The sequence below is a fragment of the Panulirus ornatus genome, chromosome 26, assembly GCF_036320965.1.
Source record: "Panulirus ornatus isolate Po-2019 chromosome 26, ASM3632096v1, whole genome shotgun sequence".
NCBI lineage: Eukaryota > Metazoa > Arthropoda > Malacostraca > Decapoda > Palinuridae > Panulirus > Panulirus ornatus.
Genome location: NC_092249.1, coordinates 6,748,712 through 6,761,280, shown reverse-complemented (window position 1 = coordinate 6,761,280; position 12,569 = coordinate 6,748,712). Strand labels below are relative to the sequence as shown.

Below are 12,569 nucleotides of genomic sequence, written 5' to 3'. Positions count from 1 at the left end.
TCACGTACCCACAGCTTCCTATATAAGGATGTGGTCACGTACCCACAGCTTCCTATATAAGGATATGGTCACGTACCCACAGCTTCCTATATAAGGATGCGGTCACGTACCCACAGCTTCCTATATAAGGATGCGGTCACGTACCCACAGCTTCCTATATAAGGATGTGGTCACGTACCCACAGCTTCCTATATAAGGATGTGGTCACGTACCCACAGCTTCCTATATAAGGATGCGGTCACGTACCCACAGCTTCCTATATAAGGATGTGGTCACGTACCCACAGCTTCCTATATAAGGATGTGGTCACGTACCCACAGCTTCCTATATAAGGATGTGGTCACGTACCCACAGCTTCCTATATAAGGATATGGTCACGTACCCACAGCTTCCTATATAAGGATGTGGTCACGTACCCACAGCTTCCTATATAAGGATGCGGTCACGTACCCACAGCTTCCTATATAAGGATGTGGTCACGTACCCACAGCTTCCTATATAAGGATGCGGTCACGTACCCACAGCTTCCTATATAAGGATATGGTCACGTACCCACAGCTTCCTATATAAGGATGTGGTCACGTACCCACAGCTTCCTATATAAGGATGTGGTCACGTACCCACAGCTTCCTATATAAGGATGTGGTCACGTACCCACAGCTTCCTATATAAGGATATGGTCACGTACCCACAGCTTCCTATATAAGGATATGGTCACGTACCCACAGCTTCCTATATAAGGATGTGGTCACGTACCCACAGCTTCCTATATAAGGATATGGTCACGTACCCACAGCTTCCTATATAAGGATGCGGTCACGTACCCACAGCTTCCTATATAAGGATGTGGTCACGTACCCACAGCTTCCTATATAAGGATGTGGTCACGTATCCACAGCTTCCTATATAAGGATGTGGTCACGTACCCACAGCTTCCTATATAAGGATATGGTCACGTACCCACAGCTTCCTATATAAGGATGCGGTCACGTACCCACAGCTTCCTTTATAAGGATGCGGTCACGTATCCACAGCTTCCTATATAAGGATGCGGTCACGTACCCACAGCTTCCTTTATAAGGATGCGGTCACGTACCCACAGCTTCCTATATAAGGATGTGGTCACGTACCCACAGCTTCCTATATAAGGATGTGGTCACGTACCCACAGCTTCCTATATAAGGATGTGGTCACGTACCCACAGCTTCCTATATAAGGATGGGGTCACGTACCCACAGCTTCCTATATAAGGATGTGGTCACGTACCCACAGCTTCCTATATAAGGATGTGGTCACGTCCCCACAGCTTCCTATATAAGGATGCGGTTCTACCCACAGCTGCTGTCAAAGTCGAACCAGACGCCATTATATGAACGCCACTATTTTGCGTATGACCCCATGACATACGCCCGGGCTACGCACGGGGAACCCCTAGGGGCAGTAGGGACCTAACCCACCCCATTGAAATGGGCCATTGGACCTAAATTAGTAAATAATAGGGGAATAACAGGCGTCGTCGTCTCTCCTGGGTTTCGCAATTATATGAACGCCACTATTTCGCGTATAACCCCATGATATACGCCCAGACTACGCACGGGGGACTCCAAGAAACTATAGAGACCTAACCCACACCATTGAAATGGGCCCTTGGGCTTAAATTGGCCGATAATAGGGGGAATAACAGGCGTCCTCGACTCTCCTGGGTTTCGAACGTAGGAGAGCGAGTGCCTGTGTGGCGGATGTGAGGGAAGGCGCGGCTGTCAGCTGATGGGGGGGGTGTCCCCCCTCCCCCCTAACCCCCTAACCCCCCTCCCCTAACCCCCCCAACCCCCCTACCCCCCTACCCCCCTCCCCCTACCCCCCCCTCCCCCCCAACTTGTCAACAAGCCAGACGGACGAGCGAGAGGCGCGCTATTGTCTTCTCTCTCTTTTTTTTTTCTCTCTCTTCCTCTTGAGAGATCTTGCGTGGCTGACTGATCAACGAGGAGTTGGGAGAGAGTCGAGAGGAGTAGGTGGTGGTTGTGGTAGTATTATTTCGCGATGGCGTTGCCGCCGGCCTTCGACAAGCTGCCGCTGGAGAATGCCTTAGAGGACTCGCCTCAGGTAAACCAAACCCCCCCCCCCTTTTCCCCCCCTTTCTCCCCCCTGGGCCATATTAGACTCCCCCTCCTCCTCCTCCTCCTAGGGGTGATATATATATTTATCTACATGTAAATTCTAATTTAGAATATCTCTTTTTCTATCCACAAGTTTTGTGATGGCGTAGGAGACCATATCTGGCAGGGGTCTATGGTAGGGAGGGTGTATTAGGGTCTGATGGTGTGTTTAGCTGGTTTTCTCCCCGCGCAGGAGCTTGATTTAATTATGTTATTATATGCTGATTGCAGCGGGTGTGGATTGTGTTATAGCTTACGTGTGGAAGTGTTACGATTGCCATTTATATGCTTGGGCGACAGAATTTGGTACGATTGATGTTCTTATATGGCATTATGGCACCCTCACTGCTCCGCCAGACCTCATGAATTTATATTGATATGACAACGGATGCTTATGATTCATAACTGTACATCTTGCTTTGTTTCCGCTTTTGACAATATGTTACTTTTCTGTCGTGTGGCTGCTAGCCCCTGTATTCCCATCAACTCTAATGTAGCTAACTTATGTATTTATTCTGTTAGTTATTTGTATTACACCAGTGAGTGAGAATATTGTACAGAACAGGGCTTTCACCCTTAGAAATCTAGTCTAGCTCCGCATTGCTGTTACTTCTGGCGACTGAGTGATTTTACTTTGCAGGGTCACATTTAGAGAATAGATTACGAGTGATGGAGGATGACTTTATATTACATTCAGTGATGTTCATTAATGAGAATTATGGGTGTTGTGATATTCTGGGAGAGTGTGGCGTTATTGACCCTTTAATCATACCACATGCAGACCTTCGTAGATCAACAATTCTCGCTCTTGTGCCAACAGTCAGAATTTCAGCTGATCTATTGTGGTTGCGTGAGATAGGTAAGGCCTCCTTATACAACAATGATAGATGTGGTCTTCAGCTACCCTCTAGCTATTGTGTAGGGAGATTGTGTCACCAGACCGCTAAACTTGGATGTCTGCTTGGGGAGGTTAAAGCATGGTTTTTTATAGGTTCCATTGATATTTTTGCTATGTTTACACCAGTGTTTATGTTGATTAACCTCATGCATACCCATTTATTTTTATCCCTCACTATCACCTCATTTTTTTTTTGTAGAATAAAGTGAATTGCCCCAAATAATGCTACGCAACTTTAAATATGTGTTCTCTATACTGTACACTTCTTTCAGAGAACAATATTACACAATATATAAAGCTAGTTTTGGTGTATAGTGAAACTTCATTAAACCAAATGATATATGTAAAGTACTTATTTGAATTTGAACCTCATGCTGTTAGGGAATGAGCTTGGAATTGAAAAGGTTAACACGGACCTTGCTTTTTTGAAATTGTTTCTATGGTAAACGTGTTGTAAGTGTTTTAGCAAGAGAGGAAAGAACTAACATGGCATACAGGATAGCGGTTTATGCTCGCCGTCAAAGTAATCATGAGTTTGATAATATTTTGTGGGTTTTGCCAATTGCAAGAACAAATTTAAACCTAAGTTCAGAAAAGCATGGTCATTCGTTGCCCTGGTGCCAGACAAATCATCCTCTTGTAAATGTTTAGTGTGTTTTCAAGAGGTGTCTTCTGCCTATTAGGGTGAGAAGGTTGTAACTTGTCATCTGGACAGTGACATCTCTGCTAGGATATGAAAGTCGTTTTTTCACAGACCTGAATTCCTTTTATTCTCCCCACAGATCCCCACATTGGTAAATCAAACTTAAAAGTAGCTAGCTAACCATACAATGTATAGAATCCTATACATAGATAATTGCTCGATGAATCTCGATCACTGATCCCAAATCTCGCTCATGATGCCTGCTAACTCCTGGCAGCTAGGTATTAAGTGCTTTACGTAATATTAGGAAAATTATTCCCAGTCATTACTTAGTTGATACCTCACAGACACAGGAATTGATGAACAGGTATGAAAAGAATTACTTTGTCAAGACTTTTTTTTTCATCTCATTTTTTGAAATTTTAGGTCCGGTCCCTGGTAGGAGTGTTCAATGCAGACGCTCAAGCTTTAAGAGAATATGTCACTACCCTTCATCAACTCTCTTCCAAACTGGTGGCAGCTCACAATCAACTCACTTCAGTCTACCAGGACTTGGCCAAACACTTGAAAGCCTATAAGTCCGTTGTAAGTGGATGTGCATTTGTATGTTTAGTTAATAGAAACAGGTATTCATTATTCATGCATGATATGTAAATTCATGTTGATATTCACTACCTTGTTCTTGATGAATGTTGAGTATAAACCCCGTACTAAAGAATTAAAAGGATATATATATATATATGAATAAAAGAAAAACAAATGAGAATTTTTACTGAAAAATTAATCTGAATATGAAGGAAAATTTGCTCATTTGGAAGGAAGGTGGATACAGTTTAAGTTGAAAGATTGTATATGTGAGTGTGTATGGGAGAATGGTAGTAGTGTAACACAGGATGAAGTTTGTAGTTTAAAGAACCTATCGGAGATGGTGCTTCTTGTTAACACCTCCAACTCATCCATCCTTACACTCTTTGCCTAATTAGTAAATGTTTTTATAAATGTCATGTCCTGTATTATACATATTTAGATTTCATTGATGTTCCCAGAAAAGTGTCATTTTTCATTAAAAAAACATGTTAGTTTAACCATTTTTTCAATATTTTCAGCTTTAGATGACCTCAGAGTTTTCTTATCTGGCATTCAGATTTCTGTAAACCTTTATTTACCCTTTGAAATATAGGTTTTATCAGGACAATACATAAGATATGTTGAAAGAGGTTTTTCAATATGTGATGGTAAGATTAAGCAAAGAAATTGAATAAGTCATTTGTACACCTATTCCTCACTTTATGCAGGATCACTAAATGCGATTTCACTATTGTGCGAGGAACCTACTTCTACCAATCCCTCTTTTATGTGGTCAAAATTCAGTTCTATGAGGTGTGTGCGGTAGAATGTGCGCCAAAACTTCAGTGAGGGTTGGCGGGTGGAGTAAACTTGGGTCCTGCGTAGAATACTCCAAGTTCCCACCAGCAGGTTAGTCTCACATTTACTACTGTTGTGCGTGAATCTGCACTACTTTTGTGATTTGGGTATACCTGCTAATGTGATTTTCCTGTGACCTGCTGTGTTTGTGTGCATAGATATGGCATCCAAACATCCAGCAACATTTTCTCCCAGTCCAAAACCAGCAGTTAGCTGGTAAAGAACCTTTCTGACAGTAGAAATGAAGCTAAAGATATTACGATGCACTGGTGATTGGGAGGGAGCATCAGTGCTTGGGCATGTCTGCTTCCTGGGTGAATCATCAAAACACGCCATGAAGAAGAATGTAGAGAAAATTTGAAGAGCTGTGGTCCACTCTACTCTGTTGTCTGTCAAGGTAACCAAAAGGTTTAGAAATCCATATATGGAGAAAATGCTCTTATACATGGAGCACTAGACAAGGAAGGAAGGCCACTTTAGTAACCTTCAGCTTAAGTCTAAAGCTCTGAACATTTTTGAGCACTTTTTTTAATCAAGACAATATAGCTGAGCCATATCCATTTCAAACAAGTAAAGGATGGCCTAAGAAGTTTATTCAGTGTCAGAAGCTACATAACATGAAGGTAACAGGAGAATCCGCTTGTGCTGACCACAAGGCTGCTGCACACATCCCATTTTTCTCTGTGTTTATTGGTTTGCGATATGTGGTTTCCCCTTGTGTAAAGTTTGTGAAGAACATAACTCCCGCATAAAACGAGAATGGGTGTATTCCAAAAGCATGATTTTGAATTACTTTTCTAGATTGTTACTTTGATTTACAGATATCATATGTTCCTTATATGTCAGTATTCATGGAACGTCACGAATGCAATAAAATGATTAATCACAGTCATGTCAGAAACTTGAAATACTTTCTGTTTCCTCGTTTGCGACATAATCTTTCCTTTCTAGATTCATATGGGAGAAATCAGAAGTTATTGCAAAAGAAGTAGATTTATTCATTTTAATTCTCTCATGAAGCATACAGTGTAATCTCTTACACTGCATGTCATGATTTCGTTGTGCATATAACACCTAAAGAATAGTGAAAGTGCATGGAAAATATACAAAGTCACAAGTTTATACGGATTTCTTGGTTTTTACATTCGCGTTTATCGACATTGCTCACAGATAGCAGCACTCCATGCATTTTTGGCAGGATTTGTAGAGACTCTGTGATATTTAGCTATTTCCACAGTCGACAGAAAAGCTTAACGGGTGCTTTGGAGAAACTGCAAATTTTGCATTTAACGTGAAATGTGTTCTGTTGCATATATGTATATGATTTTTGCAGCTAAATGGTTAAGGAATGGTAAGTGCATGGTTGTACTTTATTGTGCAATAGAGGAATGTAATTTATTGCCTTCTTTTTTGACTCTGATTTGTTTGTTAAAATTTTTATTAGATTTAGTGTTTCTTTTTCTTAGTCTTTCTCTCTATTCATGTAGCAATGAGCTTTTTATTGTTCAGTTTCAAATTTTTTATTAGTTGCTGTCTGTTAGTGTTTTTTCTTCATTTATGAACAATATTCTTGAAATGGGATACAAAATGCTCAGCCGTGTTTTTTCTTTACAGAAATTCTGTGTGGATAATGATACAGAAGGAGTTGTGTCTTCAACACTTGCAAAGTTTGCATCACATATTTCAGAGGTAAGTGATGACTTTAGACCGTCATATGCATGTCTAGTTTCTCCTCACAGCTCAGGTTATATTCTCTGGGGGAGCTTATTGAATTCCTCATCTGTTTTTAAGTGTGTCATTGGATTTCATTATTTTTTGTTGACATTGGGCCAATATGTCTTTTCCTCGATAAGTATAAGGCTTACAGTTGTGACTGCATCACAATGTATGCAGAAAATTAAGCCCTATCTTGGCAGCATTATTACCATATTTTTATTTCTGCTGCATGCTAGACAACTTTTGTTATGTATTGGTTAATTGGTTACTAAGAGTCCTGTATTATCTTTTGTGTTTTTTTCACATTTTCAGGATTTAGTATGTCATAAGATTCTGAAATCATCTTTTTGGTGTTTTTCCTTCGACTGGAAAGTTGTAATATTTTCAGATGAGTTCGTGGGAGCATATAGTGGCAACACAAATTGCAGATGGGGCTGTGTACCCACTGTCAAGATTCATTGATACAGAATTACATGAAATGGATACCATGGCAACACTTCATCAGGTATGCATGATAAAACTTTATAGTACATTTTTTGTTTGTTTAATTGGGTTGTGACTTTTCGATGAGTCTTTGGATTTCTGTTTTCTAGACCTTGGTAAAGGTTTTTAATCATGCGTCACACAGCTTTTGGTAAGTATTACTGGTGAACTTCCTTGAAACAATTGTAGAATCATCTAAGAACATGTAGATGCCAGCTTTGTCAACATGATTTTCCTTTTAAAAATTTTCCTGAAATGATATGTATTTATATGGCAGATGGCAGAAATGTTGCGCACATTGTGGTAATAGCAGAGATTATACTAACGAGACATTTGTTCATGTTTTGTTGAAAAATCATAGCAGGTATTTTTATCTGTGAAACATGAATGCACAAAATTAATTTAACTTTGCTAGATTATGCATAAATCTTTTTCCAGAATGCAGGAGTAGACTTAGAGAGAGCAGTCACACGTTATAGTCGGTGCCGTCGACGGGATCCAGAGCAGGAACATCGTGAATCCAATGAGGATGTATATGTGTCAAAAAAAAAGTTTCATCAGGTAATAGAATTCATTAAGGTTTTATTTTTGACTTGTCATGCTATAATTGGTTGTCTAGTATAGTTGTGGTTAATTGTAAGACTTTGGAATCTTATTTGAAGATTATTAGATAGATATCATCTTATATTGTTTTTAACATCTTTTAGCAAATTGTATTTAGTCAAATAGTCATTTTTTTAATTATTTCCCCAATTTAAATGGGAGGAAAGGTGTGCATTATGTCCTCAAGACAGAAATTGTGGTGTAACACGTGTTCCTCCACACTTGCTCTCTTCCTGCACATAGGTTACTTTACACAACACCTCCATCTTAATTTTGGTCATATTCACCAGTTGATGTTAATGCACTGTTTTCGTCATTCTCCCTGAATTTTGTATTTTATCTGCTCATGCCACTTGAGCAGTGGGATCCAGGGAGTTATATACAGTCTTGTCACACATGATGGTTTTCATAAGTTTACTGTCTATGGACTTCACATTAATTGAGCCTAGTTTTCTAAAACTTTCCCTTTAGCAAATAGTTTCTTGAAAATAATGCTCAAAGGCTTATCTGTTTGATTTTTAGCTTCTTCTTATGCCCTTGGATAAAAGATACTTCCATTCTGTTTAATACTGACGTTATATTGCAGTCATGTGTGCATGTTAGTATTTTGCAAATTAGAATCAACCATTCACATTGGGACTGAAACAGGAACAATTTATGACCAGTTGTTGATATGGATAAAAAAAAAGAAAACACCATTTAAGGTCTTTGTTATCATGAACTGTCACCGTTCTCATAATTGGTGGACCAGTTTACTGGGTGCTGACTCTCTTGCTTTAATGTAACTATAGAAATCTTTCAGGGTGTCATTTGTTTTTTTATAGCCATATACATTTTGTTTTGATATTAACTTTTGTTGACATATATTCATGATCATTAAACCAACTTTGTCACATTTACTGCTTTCTGTAAGATTCATTTGTGCAATTTGCTTGGGCAATAGGCAGTTTATTTGTTTCTTTGCTCCACTTATTTGGCTATGTTCTGGAAAAAGACCATCTGCTATGCATCATTACACAAGGTCCTAGTACCTAGAGTGCCATACAGAAACTTTTCCAAACTATTTCCATATTATTTAAAATATACAATATCGACCCAACTTATCCTCTCAAGAGCAATGTGAAGATCCTCTAAATATTAGTCTAGAATTTGGCATTTTTCATGACCATTGGGTTGATGAACATTGAATAGAACATATGTATTTATCTGGCTTTGTTTATAGTGACTGAGGGATATCCAAATTTTGTTTTTCACACTTGATTACCATTTCCAGCATTATCATCGGAAACAGATGAAGAAAGGCCATATCTTCTTGCATCCATGCTCTTTCTGTCATGTGGAATGCACCAAAACTGTAGCTCTCTATCCACAACCAGCCCCACAGACCTCTCCGTGGTTTACCCTGGACACTTCACATACCCTGGTTCAGTCCATTGACGGCATGTCAACCCCAGTATACCACAACGTTCCAATTCACTTTGTCCCATTCATGCCTTTCACCCTCCTGCATGTTCAGGCCCCAATTGCTCAAGACCTTTTTCACTCCATCCATCCATCTTCAGTTTGGTTCCCATGTTCTCATTTATCCCTCAACTTTTTATTTATTTATTATTTATTTTGCTTTGTCGCTGTCTCCCGTATTAGTGAGGTAGCACAAGGAAACAGACGAAAGAATGGCCCAACCCACCCACATACACATGTATATACATACACATCCACACACACAAATATACATACCTATACATCTCAACGTATACATATATATACACACACAGACATATACATATATACACATGTACATGGTTGTTTAATTTGTTTATGGATGGGGTGGTTAGGGAGGTGAATGCAAGAGTTTTGGAAAGAGGGGCAAGTATGAAGTCTGTTGGGGATGAGAGAGCTTGGGAAGTGAGTCAGTTGTTGTTTGCTGATGATACAGCGCTGGTGGCTGATTCATGTGAGAAACTGCAGAAGCTGGTGACTGAGTTTGGTAAAGTGTGTGAAAGAAGAAAGTTAAGAGTAAATGTGAATAAGAGCAAGGTTATTAGGTACAGTAGGGTTGAGGGTCAAGTCAATTGGGAGGTGAGTTTGAATGGAGAAAAACTGGAGGAAGTGAAGTGTTTTAGATATCTGGGAGTGGATCTGGCAGCGGATGGAACCATGGAAGCGGAAGTGGATCATAGGGTAGGGGAGGGGGCGAAAATTCTGGGAGCCTTGAAGAATGTGTGGAAGTCGAGAACATTATCTCGGAAAGCAAAAATGGGTATGTTTGAAGGAATAGTGGTTCCAACAATGTTGTATGGTTGCGAGGCGTGGGCTATGGATAGAGTTGTGCGCAGGAGGATGGATGTGCTGGAAATGAGATGTTTGAGGACAATGTGTGGTGTGAGGTGGTTTGATCGAGTAAGTAACGTAAGGGTAAGAGAGATGTGTGGAAATAAAAAGAGCGTGGTTGAGAGAGCAGAAGAGGGTGTTTTGAAATGGTTCGGGCACATGGAGAGAATGAGTGAGGAAAGATTGACCAAGAGGATATATGTGTCGAAGGTGGAGGGAACGAGGAGAAGAGGGAGACCAAATTGGAGGTGGAAAGATGGAGTGAAAAAGATTTTGTGTGATCGGAGCCTGAACATGCAGGAGGGTGAAAGGAGGGCAAGGAATAGAGTGAATTGGAGCGATGTGGTTTACCGGGGTTGACGTGCTGTCAGTGGATTGAATCAAGGCATGTGAAGCGTCTGGGGTAAACCATGGAAAGCTGTGTAGGTATGTATATTTTGCGTGTGTGGACGTATGTATATACATGTGTATGGGGGTGGGTTGGGCCATTTCTTTTGTCTGTTTCCTTGCGCTACCTCGCAAACGCGGGAGACAGCGACAAAGCAAAAAAAAAAAAAAAAAAAAAAACAATTCATACTGTCTGCCTTTATTCATTCCCATTGCCACCCCGCCACACATGAAATAACAACCCCCTCCCCCCTCATGTGCACGAAGTAGCACTAGGAAAAGACAACAAAGGCCACATTCGTTCACACTCAGTCTCTCCCTCAACTTATAACACATATATCCTCTTTGTCACCCTTTCTTGACTTATTCTCTCCATATCTCCAAACCTTTTCAACATGACCTCATCTGCTCTCTCAACCACATTCTTTATTACCACATATCTCTCTTATCCTTTCATTTCGTACTCCACAGACCACCTCGCACTTCATATTGTCTTGCAACATGGCATATGCAACATATCCATCCTCTTCTGCACAACCTTATCTGTAGCCTGTGCCTTGCATCCATATGATATTGTTCAGTCTCTACTGTTCTTTCAAATATGCCCATTTTGCCTTTCCAGATAACATTCTGTTTCCACATATTCATCTTTTCTTTTATGGTATCCTAGAGTTATGTGCTGTTTAAACTCCAGCCATCAGTTTACTACAGTTAGCTTGGCACCAAATAGAAATAAACCTCTTTCATTGAAAATGTTTTCTTTGATTGGTTTTATCATCTGCATCATTTCACCAGTAGCTCAAAAATAAAGAATTTTGTTCTTTCTTTGCAGATGGCTCTTCACTATTACTCGAAGCTAAACCTGCTTCAGTTTTCTCGTAAAGCTGCCTTGCTAGAGCCCATGCTGGGGATGCTGGTTGCCACCCGAGCATATCACAACATGGGACATGACACATTAGTTGTTCCAGAAGTCGAGGAATTTCTGTCTAATATTTCTGTGTGTGTTAAGAGGTAAGCATTTCTTTTGTATGTAAAATAGTGGAGAAAGGTGTTATGCTAGTCTTACCCCCATCATTATACTACTAATTTCCTTGTGATTAAAGAGAAAAAAGCTGTGGGAATCTATTATGCCGGGGGGGAAATGAAAAACAAAAATTAGCAAAAAAGAATAACGGTATCTTATTTTTGCAGTGACAATGAATAGAGTACTTTTCCCTGATCACAAAAATGCCGTGAATGCACTGGGTTATTCTGCCACTGTCATAATATCATGAAGGTCATGATATCAGCTAGCAGACACTCCCAAACCTATGAGTATGCTGTTGTGTTTTTCTTGCAGTCGTGTTTGCATTAGTAATTGTGATTTGATATTAACCTCTGTTTTGTATGAAGTTGATGAAATTTCTAGGGAAAAGCATCATGTAAACTCCAAGGACTGTACTTTCCTGCAGTTATGTAGTGCTGTACTTTCCTCTTTGACTTTGTATGGACCAATAAGGCCATCAACCAATTTTGAACTTTTTTCATATCCATTGTGCACTTGTGGGGCATGTGCAACTGAGCCTTGGATAAATTGTAGAGGAATCTTGGTTTTCCTTTTGAGACAAAGGTAGTTTCGGGTAGCTTGAATTTGTATAGTAGTTTTGGCCTTAGTGAAATCATAGCTTTCATATAGGCTGTGCTGCAAAAGCAGTCTTGGTCAAGAAGCTTTGGAATTTTCTTACAGATCTTTTTTTTTTATTGAAGGCCCATAGACTTCTGAGTCATATCGTAATTTGAATAGGAATATAGTTTGTGTTCTAGGCTTAAGATTTATAGGAACTGAGATAAAATCCTTTCTTCCTTTTTTACACCTATGGACGAGTCCTGGGTACTAATGCATAACCTTGGGATTGCGAATTGAATGAGTTATTAATGCATTGGGAAC

General features: G+C 39.9%; 1 protein-coding gene across 3 annotated transcripts in view; it reads left to right on the top strand.

Moving 5' to 3' along the window:
- The first annotated feature begins 1,870 nt into the window (after positions 1 to 1,870).
- The window catches only part of LOC139757433 (DCC-interacting protein 13-alpha-like), a 47,692-nt gene continuing 36,993 nt past the window's right edge, over positions 1,871 to 12,569 (top strand). For 2 of the 3 annotated variants that reach the window (XM_071677947.1, XM_071677946.1), the window contains exons 1-6: positions 1,871 to 2,103; positions 4,124 to 4,282; positions 6,737 to 6,811; positions 7,227 to 7,343; positions 7,760 to 7,882; positions 11,475 to 11,653. In XM_071677947.1, the coding sequence (XP_071534048.1) occupies positions 2,041 to 2,103; positions 4,124 to 4,282; positions 6,737 to 6,811; positions 7,227 to 7,343; positions 7,760 to 7,882; positions 11,475 to 11,653 (716 nt within the window). In that variant the 5' untranslated portion in view covers positions 1,871 to 2,040. Of the gene's footprint in view, positions 2,104 to 4,123; positions 4,283 to 4,992; positions 5,174 to 6,736; positions 6,812 to 7,226; positions 7,344 to 7,759; positions 7,883 to 11,474; positions 11,654 to 12,569 lie in introns of those variants that run through there. The other variant, XM_071677948.1, reaches the window with a different exon arrangement.